Source organism: Phalaenopsis equestris, unplaced genomic scaffold, assembly GCF_001263595.1.
Source record: "Phalaenopsis equestris unplaced genomic scaffold, ASM126359v1 Scaffold000002, whole genome shotgun sequence".
Taxonomy (NCBI): Eukaryota; Viridiplantae; Streptophyta; class Magnoliopsida; order Asparagales; family Orchidaceae; genus Phalaenopsis; species Phalaenopsis equestris.
The window spans coordinates 27,167,403-27,182,416 of record NW_018164444.1 but is presented as its reverse complement, the minus strand read 5'-3'; the positions used below and the strand labels follow the sequence as shown (position 1 = coordinate 27,182,416).

The 15,014-nt window shown below is 34.0% G+C and overlaps 1 protein-coding gene across 1 annotated transcript in view; it reads left to right on the top strand.

Annotated features, from left to right (window-relative positions):
- Window positions 1–14,441, top strand: part of LOC110031916 (probable histone-arginine methyltransferase CARM1) — a 39,240-nt gene extending 24,799 nt beyond the window's left edge. The window contains exons 8-15 of the mRNA XM_020735358.1: window positions 3,454–3,550; window positions 5,991–6,045; window positions 6,706–6,789; window positions 11,183–11,260; window positions 11,610–11,713; window positions 13,257–13,429; window positions 13,526–13,677; window positions 14,166–14,441. Coding sequence (XP_020591017.1) covers window positions 3,454–3,550; window positions 5,991–6,045; window positions 6,706–6,789; window positions 11,183–11,260; window positions 11,610–11,713; window positions 13,257–13,429; window positions 13,526–13,677; window positions 14,166–14,231 — 809 coding nt within the window. The 3' untranslated portion in view covers window positions 14,232–14,441. The remainder of the gene's footprint in view (window positions 1–3,453; window positions 3,551–5,990; window positions 6,046–6,705; window positions 6,790–11,182; window positions 11,261–11,609; window positions 11,714–13,256; window positions 13,430–13,525; window positions 13,678–14,165) is intronic.
- The last annotated feature ends 573 nt before the right edge of the window (window positions 14,442–15,014 follow it).

Genomic DNA, 15,014 nt, shown 5'->3' with positions numbered 1-15,014 from the left:
TTATGTTGGCAATTGAATATATATATATATGAATAAATTCATAAGTTACAGCCAGTCAATTACGACAATAAAATATCAAAGAAAATGTATGGCCGAAACAAAGCACATGCGCCATAATTGGAACAAAGACAAGTTTCTGTAACTTGGTAAGCAGAGAAATTTAATTGCATACCATGAAGTCCAAGAAGAGGAAGATGCAGAAAAGCTGCTCGTGCTGAAGGAGGAAGGGGGAAGAAGCCTACCTTTGTGAATGGGAGGAAGCTTGCAGTTAGCTGGATAAAAAAAAATGTGGGTTGGCCAGCTACCGATGGAAGATGTCGTCGGAGGAAGATCATGTGTTGAGAAGGAGAGAGCTCGCAATGATTTCGGATGAAGAGAGGCGAGCTGGATCTGTCGCGAGTGTCGCGAGGGAGTGAGGCGCGACCGGGGCAGATAATCGAGCGGGGAAGAGTCTCGAGAGGGCGAGCTGAACGAATGAGGGTTTCGGTCGCAGAGGAGGCGTTCGATTAAGAGAAGAGTTCTATTGAGAGAGTAGAGGCGAGCAGAAGCTTCGGCTAGGGATGTGATCGAGTCGCAGAAGAGGAGCGAGCTAGTGGAGGAGGGCGTTCGGTCTTCTGGTCGTGAGGGGGAGGCGCAACAGGAGCGGGGGAGGTCGAGCAGGGAAAAGACGAGTAGGTGAGGGGCTCGGTGCGGAGGCGAGCACGAGAAATGAATCGAGCCGAGCGGGGGAAGAAGAAGAGCGTTTTTATTTATTTATTTATTATTTTTTGTTCACAGAAGAGGAGTTGGGGGTCGAACAGAGGAGGAGCGGGTGCCGAATCGTTGTTGGGCGACGAAGCAGGCAAGAGAGCCGAGGGGATTCGTGCACGGAGGATGGAATCGAAATGTCGCCAGCCCCCCGGAACCCCCCAGAGGAAGGAGCAGGTTTTGGTCGAATTAATCGAACGAGCGCTAGAGCCGTTATTGAACCAATAGGCGGGTAAATAAATTATTTCCTTGAGCGGCAACAACTTAATTGGAAAAGCTTAATAGGGCATTAAATGATAAATTTGAAATTTAAAATTTGAAATTCAAAATTATATAAGCTGAGTCAATTAGCCCGTGTCCAGTCTGAATCGAACCCGAGTCGAATATAGGTTGAGCCCAAACCCACGCAACGCTAAAAAAGTTGCATCGATATTCGTGCTAGTCGTTTGCGCGTGAAACTATAGAGATATGGGTGTCCTTTCTGGCTAAAGTCGACGTTCCGGACGCGTCAACGCGGTCCGTTTTGTCATCCGGAGTGGGCCGGACGAGTTTGCCGACGGACGAGTCAAATTAAGCCAAAATTGTGCGGGGTACGATACTTGCGCAAAATGCGGCGTTATCGAGCGTTTGGGTCGCAAAGGGGGTTCCCTAGGGGTTGCTCCTATTAATGTAGGAACTCGAATCAAGTTTCATGTGTCGATCCTAATCAACTCAACAGAATGCCGATGATTTGGGACCGCCCATGCGAAACTCGAGGGAGTGACGAGGTGACTCGAATTTTTTAAATGGTGTGGGTTCCGTACTCGTCCTCTAGGAGGGTCAAACAAGAGAAGCCTAAAGCTAATCCTTAGGCTCTAAGGAGAGAAGTGAAGACCTCATCCGAAAATGAGGTCAATAATGGTTTCGTCACAATAAACGTCGACCATCTGATGATCCGATTAGAAGAGTAGATGTTTTAGATTCGACGTATGTTAGGAAAGGCGAGGTAGACCTAGGATGATTTGGGCATATTATATAAAAATTGATCTTAATTTATTAGAATTAAATGAAAATATGACTCTAAATAGGACGCGATGGAGAAGAAGGATTCATGTAGATGACCCCACTTAGTGGGATAAAGGTTTTGTTTTTGTTGTTGTTGCTTTTTAGCATGCTTTTCCTTATAGAAACTGAGTGTGTTAAGCTTATTACACTACATATGCTCTGAGTTGAGAAAGGGAAGTTCTTTTAACCGCTATAGTTATTTCTTCCGCACAATTAGACATTGAGCCTTAAATTTTAGAATGTAAGCATGTATACTTAACTCTTGCTATGCTCTCAGTAAGCTTCCCATTCATTTTCTGCGGCAGGGGATCACAGAGGGTCTATTTCCACCAGGTTTTCTTGGCTTGAGCTTATGATAGTTTAACCTTCAGCAGGGTGGTCAAATGTTTAGGAATCTCTATAAAGATTTGACAGAAAGCGATGGCTTGTAAAACTAATTGGATTGGAAGAAGTTCAATTAGAGATTGGTTCTTTACTACATGTTGTGCCACTTTGTGGGCAGGTAGCAGTTTTTGTCATGGGATAGATGACCTTGGAAAGTTGAAGTTTGATGCCTTTGTTTTGGGATAGTCTTACTTCAATTTTACACACATGATATATCTAGATGGGTCTACTTCTTTCGATGCAGGTTTTACAAAATTGTTTGTTTTTTTGTCTTGATTTACAATCTTTTTTAATAATAAGAAAATAGGATTCCAGGAAGATAAAAGTCCCTACTAGAATGCCACAATTTTTAGTTGGAATGATGTTTGGAAGTAGGAAGGGCATCAGCATGTGCTATGACTTCTTTCTCTTGAAAGCCTCAGATTGCTGCCAATTTAATTTTCTTTTGAGGGACTTGCTGAGTGGAGGGCGATAAGGAAGTTCAATTTGAGGCCGTTTGGCTGCTTGCATTAGCTGGTTATTTTAAATAAAACGCCTGAGATTGTAAAATTTTGATGTTTGATTGGATTAAAATGGAATGCAGGGTACAATTTAAGTGAATTCGAAACTTTACCTTTAATTTAATTTTGGTGTATTTGGAAATTGGCAACATAATTTTCCAACGCTCTCGATGTGGCTATTGCCCGCTACTGGCATTTGGCTTCTAGCACACCCTTTGTTTTCTTGCTGTCCCCTCGGGCCATTTGTGGTTGTTTTTACATTGATTTTATTTTACTTCAAAACAAACACAAAGAAGTAATTTTTTTTATTCTTTTGTATTTATCTTACACTTTACCAAACAACTCTAAAATGTTTTAAGTATGCTTTGTTTCAATCACATTGCATTCCTTTTTCAGCAAACCAAACGGCCTATTAATAATGGATCTTTTGGCTTGAATGATGTTTCCTTCGGACCATCACCAACGACACACAGTACATAGGTTTCATGTTGAGAAATCTGTTCTAGTGAAGTCAATTCAAAGTCAAATTCTGGTTTATTTATTTGGCCAACTTAAATTCTCGGCATGGAGTAACCTCCATCTGCTAATAATCTTAGACCAAAAGGATCCGTAGTATTTACACAGCTTGTTACCCATGCTCTTTGTTGTTTATTTTTATGTTTATCCTTATTTGGATTGAGGTACTGGATTGTTTTTAGTTTTTTTTTTTTTTTTGGAATACTGGATCTGATGTTGTTGTTGGATATAATCAGCTAATGCTCTAAAGCTATGTAATTAGGCACATTGCTAGTCAATGAAAGGATGTTGGAGACATATGTCATTGCAAGAGATAGATTCCTTGTCCCTAATGGGAAAATGTTTCCATCATTAGGAAGGTATGTACTACTACTAAGCTGCTCCTCTTTCGCTTGCTTTTGAGATGTGATGCCGCTCATCTATTTTCTTATTACGTGATTGTACCTATTTAGCTTATGTTTGTTATGTTGTTTTCCATTAAGGCACTCTTTGTATAAATAGATGTGTAGGATATCTCCAAATGACTCACAAAGGAAATTATTTATTTATTTTATTATTCTTGTAACCTCAAGTTGAGAAGCTTTACTACGATTATTTGCGATTGGCTTCATTAATTCTCATTTTTATTTGTTTTTTGGCAAGTAGTGCATGAGAAGTTAATACTACCCTTCAGAAATCATGTTTTAAAAACATCTTTTTTATCTTTTTAATTTTCTACTTAGTTGAGCATTTGCATGCTAATTATATGTAGACCATTTTTGAAAAGCAGATATCAAGTCATTTCAGTTCACATCTTTTATAAGCATTTTTATGACCAATATAAAAATTTTCTGAACTCATTTATAATATTTGATGTAATCCTGTTGGATTTGAAAAATATTTTGTCACTACATAATTAATTATAATACTACTGAGTGCTTAATCATACATATTTTTAATAGTTTCAAACTTTCAATGTATTTTGACATATTTATTTCTTAATATATACAAAATCAATTCCTAGTTTACTTGATCATATGCTTTCTCCAGACAATAAAAATTATACGAAAATTCTTTCTGTATTTTCAAAACTTTTTGCCATTAATTTGTTTTGACATATGATCTTCTTCATAGTACATCTTTTTTGGCTTGAAAGCAATTTTATGCTCCTAAACATCAATTTTTCAAAGTCTTTATTTAATTATTCTTGTCCATATATTATTGTATGACTTTTACATTTGACTTCTCTATAGTTTTTTCAATATCCGACATCTATTTCTTTTTGAGTATTGGTACCGATCGTCTTTATAACTTTAATGAAAAGATTATTTAACCAAACAAATAATTTTTTTGTTTAAGCTCCTATTTAATAATTTCTCGAAATAGTATTTTAGAATTTTATTGATATCTTCATCTCTAGAGTTTAAATTAGATCATATTATTTCTTGTATTCTCATGCATTTGACTTGAACAAATCTTTTATCTATTGCCTATTTTAGTTTATAAACTATTATAATTTGATTTTCAGAAAGTATTATTTTTATGATAAATAACATGTTAAAATACTGTAAATCTTGGTTTATTAATAGCATGTAAAACATTGTAAGATGATTAATGACACTAAATATACAATAGACAAGTTGGAAGATTATCATATGGAACAAAACCATAAGATAAAAAAGGTATGAAGAGATTGAGAATGGTCAGAAGAAGATCCAATTTTGTAACTTGCGTTGAAAAAGGAAGGCTGAAGCTAAAGTTACACCATCTTACATATGTAGTGCGTTAATATGATGAGAATATCACTTCACTGACAGTTTAATTAATACAGCATCACTTTATGTTGGCAATTGATGTGGAGTCTTATATTGTTATGAAAATTTTCTTATATTTTTGTTTCCATACTTATGTATAATAGTTTTAATGAATGAAGTTATTTTAAGCTAGTACAAGGAATTCACTCATTATTATCATATACTCTGATCATTTATATGGGTCATTGATGGATTGTTATGCAACTTAAGAACAACATATATTGTGAAAATTTTAGGCCATTAGTAGTGAGATTGAGCCTAAAAAGAGGGGATGTAATACCCAATTATTACATATTTACAAATCTAACAACTAAACTCCACTTTTTACATTTTAACCACCCAAATCTTTTATATCATGTCAAAAACACCACCATTTAACTTTTAATAAGTGAAATGCACCGTTTCATGCATAGGTAAGTGACAATTATGTAAAAAATGAAGTTTAGGTGTTAGATATGTAAATACATAAGAATTAAAATTTACACTCAAGAAACCTAGATATCATTTTGGTTATCTTCTTTTTATATGCCAAATTGTACTATGTAAGCATATTTGAATGAACATATGATGCTACATCATTGCAGTATTTATAGGGACATGAGGTTTATATGCAGCTCTATTTAGTGAGTTAATACATAATTATATAATAATGGGCAGATGGGTTAATAAAAGAAATCACTAAATTGTTTGAGATTTTGAAGATGTTTCTCTTAGATTTGATGCCTAGGTAGAGTTAAGGTACTGGTGAAATTCTCTTAGATAGTGCAAGTTTGAGTGCATCAGGCATTGAGTTGTTGCTTCAATATTAAGTTATATGTCTAGGCAAACTAAAATTCATTTCTTGTATGTATTTGAGCTTTTTGTGTTGAGCTTCTTTTGTTGAAGTTTACTTGATGTTTTGTCTTTGGTTTGGGTTGAGTTTTTTTTCCCTGCATTTTCTATGCGTCAATTTTAGGTCTTAGTTTCTTACTTCACTTATACATTCATTAATTTTTTGGATTGGCAGGATTCATGTGGCACCTTTTAGTGATGAATATCTTTTTGTTGAAATTGCAAATAAGGTAATTGTAATTTATGCAAGGTTTTGTATGTTTCAAGAATATCTTTGTCTAATCACTTCTGTTTATTTTGTGTGTTCCACTAGCTCGTGTCAATTTCAATTTCACTTTTAATTTTGTTATAACTCGGGCATAAAGTTATTATTTTTATTCAGGTTGTATCTGGTCTAATTTCTTCCTTTTATTTTGGTGTTCCACCAGTTCATGGCAATTTAGGTTCTTTTTTCATTGTTTTTTGAATTGGTGCATAAATTAATAATTTTTTCAGTAGTTGTTTCCGACTAAGGGAGCAATTTATAATATGTGATGTCTGGCTTAATTTATCTTGCCCAACACCTCTCTTGGAGAGAAAATGACAGCCTTACATTTTGCCTTCTCTCTTAAGCCAAAATAATGATACCCTGCTACAAACATCCTCTCTTTTCCTAATACGCTTGTTGATAAGCTTGAGCGTTTGTATTGTTTTTTTCTGATATTTTAATTATTGTTGGAGTCCCTCCAGTCTCTTGCTGCGCTTTGATTTTTTTTTATTTTATTTATTCTACCTTTTTGTTTTGCATTTAACTTACACCTTTTGAGATCTGTCATCATCAGCTTCATATCTCTAACTTTTTTAGGGATGATTTAGCATCAAAACTATTTATCTCTTGATATGTTTTTCAGGCTCTTTTCTGGCAGCAACAGAACTTCTATGGGGTTGATTTAACTCCTTTATACGGATCTGCATTTCAAGGATATTTCTCTCAGGTTTTTCCCTTCATTTGATATCTGGTTTGATTATTCATACTAGTCTGCAGATTCATATGCTAAGACCTTTAGAATTATTGTCATTGTTTATATTTTTAGTTTAGGAGAAAAAATTGTACACTTATTTTTCTGGTTATCTGTTAAACACAATACTTCAAAAAGGATTCCTTGCCCTTTCTACGGGTAGATGCATCCACCATGTCTCGACATGCATCTTAAATGTTGAATATCTCATCAAAAGTTTTCCCGAAATTACATACAGATAATAACAGTGAACACCTTAAAATGATTGAGACAACCTAACATTCTAATCAATATTCTATATGACACGTTTTTTTGTAATTGTAGAAGCTTCTGATTAGGTGAAGGATGCATAACATATTTTTGGGCTACTTGATCGAGGGATGGATGAAATTGAAGAACATTTAATAGTATGGATTGTGACATATAATACAAGTGCTTATAAGACAGTTGAAATTAAATTGATGGAGAAGAAGCATTTATACTAGATACCTTATTCTGCGCATTGCATAGACCTGATATTAGAGATGATTGTTGAATTGTGACAACTTAAAAATGCACTGAACAAAGCTAAAGATAAGTAATTTCATTTACAATCACTCTTTATACATACTGTTGAAATAAGATTTGCTACAGTTTTTTTTTACTTTATAGAGTATGTTGGAAGCGAGATAAACATTGGAGACATGCTCACTTCCACTAAATGGCTTAATTGTTCATGGGCTAAGAAATATGAGGGAAAGGAAGTCTGAACAAATATTTTGATGTAACATTTTGTTCTAGTGTCGCATTTGCATTGATAACCAGTAGGCCATTAGTACAAGTCTTGAGGATGGTGGTTGTAGAGAAGAAACCAGCTATGAGTTTTATTTTTAACGCAATCAATGAGACCAATGTGTTAATAACTCATAACCTAGAAGGAGAAGATGACACTTATAGAAAGATTTGGGATATTATTGATGAAACATGGGAGCTTTAACTTTAACTTCATTTTTATGCAGCTGGATATTTTTTCAACCCTGAATTTCTATATGCTGAGAACAAATCTAAAATCTTGAGATCAAGTCGGGGTTCTATCATTGGATGCGTAGATTGATTGTTGACCCAAATGAGCAAGCGGCTGTAGATTTTCAACTTGTTCCATTAAAGAATAAGCAAGGTTTTTTGAGTTGTAGCAATGTGAAGATACTATTACAAAACACTCTCCAGGAATGTTTTAATATGTAATATATTAATTGTAAAATGTATATTTTATCTAATCACTATTTTTTTATTTTTTAATTACATAATTTTTGTAGATTTAATTTGGTGATGGTATTCCAGTGCTTCAACATTTTGCTATTAATTAATAGGATTTGTATGCTCATCATCTGGATGTGAGCGTAATTGGAGCACATATATTTAAGCCATACAAAAAGGAGAAACCGTCTAATGACCTTAAGAATGAATTCTTTTGTATGGATCAAATACAACAAGAAATTGAAAAATAGAAGTTTAAAAGAAAGTGGTTTAAAGGATGATGACGATCCTCTTTTATGTGAAGATATGCTATCAAATGATAAGTGGTTTGTAAGTGAGAATAACATGATTACATCAATTGAGTTATAGTAAGGAGATCTAAACATTGATTTCTTTGAGGTTGACAGGAACAAATGTAACACATGCAACACTAAATAAAAAGGGATCAAATGAAAATGTATTTCTAAAATTAAAGTATTTGATATTTTTTTGAATGACAATTTTTAGCTTTTTAGTTGTTTAATTTTTTATAACTGAAGAGGGAATAGAAAGATGTCTGAGGTTGAAGAATAAAAGTAAGAATAGGAGAACTTTGACTCAATTGACGAAGGGGTAGGAGAGAAAACTATATGCTATGATGGTGATTTCAATAAAGACCCCTTAAGCGATGAGAGTGCTGAGGACTTTTGATTTTTTTTTTATCTTATTTACAACAATGAATGTTATTATGTTGGAGTGAATAGGAGTGAAAAGTCTTTTTTGCCAAATATATCTTATGTCTTACTTATATATTTTGTGCAATTTATCAATTTTTTATCATGTTATGATGTTAATATATTTTCCTTTCATATATTTATAAATTATGATGCTATTATATACTTTGTACCTATTTATTTTGATTATGCAATTTTCAAATTTTGATGCTTACGCGTCAGACCGCCTCAAGGCTTACGCCTTGCCTCACGAACGGAAAATGCCTCGTTACCCAATTGCGATTTCAAACGTTGCCCAAATGGTCTCAAATTGTAATTGACACAAACTATATCATTATTCTTTGGTATGGTAGAATGCCTCCTAAGAGCTTTTCAAGAAAGTGCTTTGTCAAGAGTTCTAAATGTTGTGTTTTGACCGGAAAAAGTGATACTTATCTATGTTGAAGCCAATCTGCTCAAGAGTACGCTAGTAGCGTAGAAAACAAGTTCTCAAACTTGGTAGCAATAAAGAAAATGTCCATGCTTTTGATTTGCACTTATGGGCCATATTTCAATGTCTCCAACAAGCTTTGATTCTTACTCATCTGAGAAAGAACAGGACCTGTAGAGCAAAGCCTCGTCAAGGTGGCTCTTCACAGATCTTCATGAGGAAAAAAATAATTATAATTAATCCTCACAAGGTAACCCTAAATTTTCCTCCTCTAAATTCAGATTTTTTATGACTTTTGCATACTATAAAGTCATGATGAAAGCCTATTCTATAAACTTTATTTGAAATTTCTTCTCAAGAAATTTAAGGAGGGGCTCAAGGGAAAAAAAAAAGTGATTATTTTATTTTGCTCATGTAAATTAAGGGTGCTGGTCCAGCTTCTTGGCATAACTCTACTCTTCGATTATAAGGTTGAAGGGGTGGCAAAGAGGCCATCATTCAACTCTATTGTGCTGGAGGAACTTTTCATTTTATGTAAGGAGTGGTAACTACCATTAAAAGAAATCTTTGTAATAGCTGTTCAAAGGCTTTGTCTGGAGAGTGATCATCACTCTCTCCTTTGCTCTAGCGGTTAAATCCCCAAGCCCACAGTAACAAGTATTCATTAATAATGTAGACTTCATTTTGCTATTTCTTGAGAATATGGAGATGGCATTTTATGTAAAGTGGTATCTCTCGAGATATACCAACTCATTTTGGTATAACTTTTCGTTGGATCAAGATGCTCTCTACTTCATGCGGGTTCCAGTAAATTAATTTATGGCAGTGGTAGGATAAGTAAAAAGAGTAATCAATGCTTGACAAAAGTTCAATCATGTCTTCATTCAACTGAAAAATATATGTCGAGGCTCATTTGTTTTTTATTGCAAAGAAAAAGAAACATCATTAACTTGTTTAAGATGTAAGATTCTTCAAAGATTTGAAGGATTTTTCGCTACAAGTGATGGTGAAGCCTATGACTTAAAATGACTTTGGAGGAGGAAAAAGAGGACGTGTTTCTTCTAATAGAAAAGAGCACAAGAAAAGCATCTTTTTGCATTATTTTTGGTATAACATATATATGGACGTAGTGTTTACCATTCTAAATTAAGTGTGGGAGCTAACCGAGAGACTGATAAAAGACTGAGAGACTCTCTTGTACAAAGAACTAACTGAGAGAGCTTTTTTTCCTCGATTTAATTGGTTTTATGGCTAGAGATTTTTATCCTCAATTATCATCAGACCACCTAGCTGGTTGATATTGCTTGGTCAAACTAAAACGAGTTCAGTTAGGCCCCAAATCAAGTGCTTGGTTCTGCTGAACAAAAGTCAAATCAAGCATTTGCTTAATTTTTTTGGGTTATTTTGGGTTATACTTCGTCTAAACTTAAGTGCTTGATTAAATAGGTATTTTCAGTTTTATCAAATCTAAACTATAAAAAATTTATTGGATAAGGTGTTTAAGGAACTTAAATACCTTGTTGTAATAATAGGATATCTGACTAGCGACTCCAATTTATGATTGCTTTCTTTGTTCCTACAATTCTACTAAACATGTTCCCTTTATTTTTGAAATGAAGACATGAAAAAGGCACACAAGCATAACAAATGCACAACAAAAAAATTCAATGATGCTAAGCTTAGATTAAATAAAAGGATTGTTTTTTTTATTTGATGAATTTTAACCATTGTTCTCTCTTTTTCTGGGAGGAAAAGAGCAAAGACGCCAGTGTTTTTAACAACGGTTCAGTAGGTTGTTCCTTTAATGATGAAAAGTTATATCTTTTACTAATCTCATTAAATGATTTTTAATTTTAGTCATTTATGAACTAAGTCCTATTTTTGAACTAGTTAGGGTTCTGTACAATATGCTGGCTTCAGGATGTTGACAGCTTGAAGGTTTTTTGATGGAAATTTTTTTCTTCTCCTTTTTTTTTTCTTTATCATGCAGCCTGTTGTTGATGCATTTGATCCAAGGCTTTTGGTCTCTCCACCTTCATTCCACACATTGAACTTCAGTTCTATAAAGGTACTGCCTGCTGCTACCAATATAGTTTTTAGCATTCTAATCTTATAAAATATGCTGTTGAATGGAATGTCTTAATACTAGAAATTCTGTGTTATTTGGACTATTTTGTCTCTTTTACATTTAATCTCTGTATACTTCTAGCTGTTTTGGCCTAATGAGATAATTCTGCTTATATTTAAGCATATATTTTCATCAGTATTGTGCAGTTTCCTTTTCCATATATTCATGGATAAAAGAAAAAAATGTTGAGCTTTTAGATGTTCCGTCATTCACTTTAATGTTAAGGTTTCATTGTAGTTGAATAGTACTGCTGAGTAACGACCTCATTAGATTTTTATTCATAATCCAGGAAGAAGAGCTATATGAAATCGACATTCCACTAAGTTTCGTAGCTTCTGTAGGAACAAGAGTGCATGGGCTGGCATGCTGGTTTGATGTCTTGTTCGATGGAAGGTATCTTCATTAATATTTAGCTTTCAGGGGAAGAATTATCTTCAATATATATATTTTTTTGTTAATTCTTCATCAATCTTGACCTTTTTTTCCTTTCCGGATGTATATCTTTCTGTTTGCTTTCATGCAACAATCAACTTGCAATTTTTTGGTATAACTTGACCAGTGTTTTGGGGGAGATGGGCTGATACGTATTTTCACAACTAATTTGGTGACCTCATAGATTTTAATCAACTAATTTGAAATTAGTTTGATTGATGCTCTTATTTTGTGTGTGTATGTGTGTAATTGAGCTTTTTTTTGGGTTATATTACTTTTATATTTTTTTCTATTGTCTCATAAGAGTTTTAGAACTTTTAACTGGTAAAATAAGCTTGAAAGTTGAGTCCACAAATTGATATTTTTCGGCTCATCACAAATGACTAAAAGCCAAAATTGAAATCCTCAATTTCATGCTGAGCCTGGCACACCCTAACTGGACTTGATATCATTTATTTTGTGTATATGTGCGCTTGTTATTTTCTGTTATCCTATGTTAATTTTTTTTAAATGCGACCTTTTTGTGCAGTAAAACTAATTGTGATGTTTGCTGGTTAGGGGTATCAAATTGTCTCGTTAAACTTGTGAGTCCAACCATGTAGAAGTGGTTTCTATAGATGCTTTATAGAATATATGTTGATGACTTAAACTGTTAAACTTAGTCCATTCTGTTTTGCTTTATAGCAATCTCAGTTTATTATTCACATAAGAACTCTTTCAGTTTGTAGATTTTTTGTTGAATATATGTTGAAGACTTTCCATTGTGTCGCCTCCTTCAATATCTGGCGCAGTCCACTGTTCACGGATAACTCTACCTATGTTAATTATCTATCCCTGGATTACTGATCCAACACTAGCTTGAAGAAATGTGTATTGAGCACTGGAGTTAATAGTCGAGGGCAATTGTAGAGAGTAACCCCCGAGCTCTCTTACACTTCTTTAAATTTTACACCCTTCTAAAGTTTTTTATGCCTCTGCTATCACTTTCTGTCACTGCTGGGGTTTTTGTTGAACTTTCTTTTGTTTTTTAGCTTTGATCACCGTTTCTTTTATTTTTACTTTGCTGTCTTAATATAAGAGTGAGTTTAGGTTGTGCATAATTAAGTGTAAAATCAGCTACAGTAAAATTTGTTAAGCTTAGTTGTTCGACTTAACAAAAAATTCTTACCGTTTCCTTTCCTTTCTTAAACATCACCTCAATATTGTTAGATTAATGTATTCACCATAAGTATTTTAGTTATTATACCACTTAATATTCGGTTGCTAATGAGGTGCTGTTGAACTTGGTTACATGTTGAAACGCATTATTGGGCTGTTCCACAGTTTTATTTTTTCTTTTCCAAATATAAAGCAGGGCTCTATCTACATTTCTTTTTTCTTTTGCTTTTATTTTTTCGGAGTTGTTCTTGTCGACATTTCTGAATGCGGCTTGATTAACGATTGCATAATTTTTTGCTGGAATAGTTTATAAGTTAATGCATGAACTCTGTGGCTTAACTGGCAGCTCTGTTCAAAGATGGCTCACAACTGCTCCTGGTTCCCCCACCACCCACTGGTACCAGATGCGCTGCGTACTCTCCCAGCCTATGTACGTCATGGCCGGTCAAGAAATTACTGGGCGACTCCAGTTGGTAGCCCATAGTTCTCAGAGCTATACTATTCATTTGACCATGTCAGGTTGATTTTTTTACTTACCTCTCCATCTAGTGGTACTAAAAATTCTTAATTAAATTGCTGAAATTTAATCCATTTCTGCTATTGTTATCTATTCAGTCAAAATGTGGGGCCCTGCTGCAGATCAAGGGGGAATATTACAGACATCCACCGGTAAACTTGAGCTTAAGGAACCATACTACAGGTTGTCTCAACCACAACCTTATATACCGCCACAAGATCAACAGCAACAACATTTTATACTCTCACAGGTACCGGTATCCAACTCCCATTCTAGTTTGTTCTTTTGAAGATTGTATTCTTTTCTGTATTCATTTTGACAGGGGCATTTAAATACATAACACCTAATTTCTATGTATTTACATATCTAACACTTAAACTTTGCTTTTTACATTTATATAACCCAAATCTTTCATACCAAAGCAAACATACCATCATTTTTATTTCTAAAACATGAAATACACCTTTTTATGCATAGTTAAGGTGTTATGTATGTAAAAATTAAAGTTTAGGTGTTAGGCATGAAAATACATTGGAATTGAGTGGTAGGCATGTAAATCTTCAATTTTAACATTGATAACCAGAGTTGTCATATACTTGAAATGTAATCATATTTCCTTTCAGTGTGATCCCATGCTTTTTTGCTTTTGGTCTGTAGCCATATGAATAATACATTGAATAGACTACGAGCTTTTATCTTGTGTATTATTGTTTACGAAGTATTTATGTTTGAATGCAGGATGGAAATCTGAGCAATTTATCCTTACAGCAACCACAAAATTTAGGGAACTTGATGAACCGGTAAATTCAAATCCTGAAACATGCTCTATCCAAGCAGCTCACATCTGTATAATAATGTGTTTCTTTCTCGCTAGTCTTACATAGCAGATTCATCGTGAAAATGTTCTATTTAGCAGCAATTTATCTTTTGAAATCATTAATATTTGAGTGAGTTTGTCGGAACCTGTTTTTGGAAAACATGCTTGGGAGGCATGGTTTGCCAAGTTCATGTTTTTTTTCTCTTGGATCTAGACAATCCTGCCTCTCGAATGCTATTGAACTTTCATATAACTAGAAATTAAGTGTAACTCCCGTTGAATTCCTGCCTTTAAGTTTTATGATATTTAATGTTCTATAATCCTTTCATTGTTCTGCTAATAATTACATGTTTTTGAGGTACATAAATTTAAATGATACCGTTTAGAGTTGAGGAGATTACAAACGCTATGCTGCTTCAGATGACAAGAAACTTGGATATTGAAAGTAGAAAGCATTTCTTTTTAAGCAGTGAAAAATAATTGTTCAATATGACCAACTTTACTTCGGTCCAATAATTGGGAGCTTTGCCTCCCACCATAATTATGAGTCGGCATTGTTAGGTATAGATGTGTGATTGAGATTATGATTAGAAAATTTTGATGTATTTCATGTGCTTAATTTCTGATAAAAATATGATTTTTCTGGGACTTGTTTCAAGTGGAGACATGGAGATTCGTCTTGACATTGTTTACCAAGTCTACGCCTACAGTCATAATATCTGTTTTGTAGAGCTGTGAAGCTTCGCTAATCGAGAAAACTCATAAAAAAT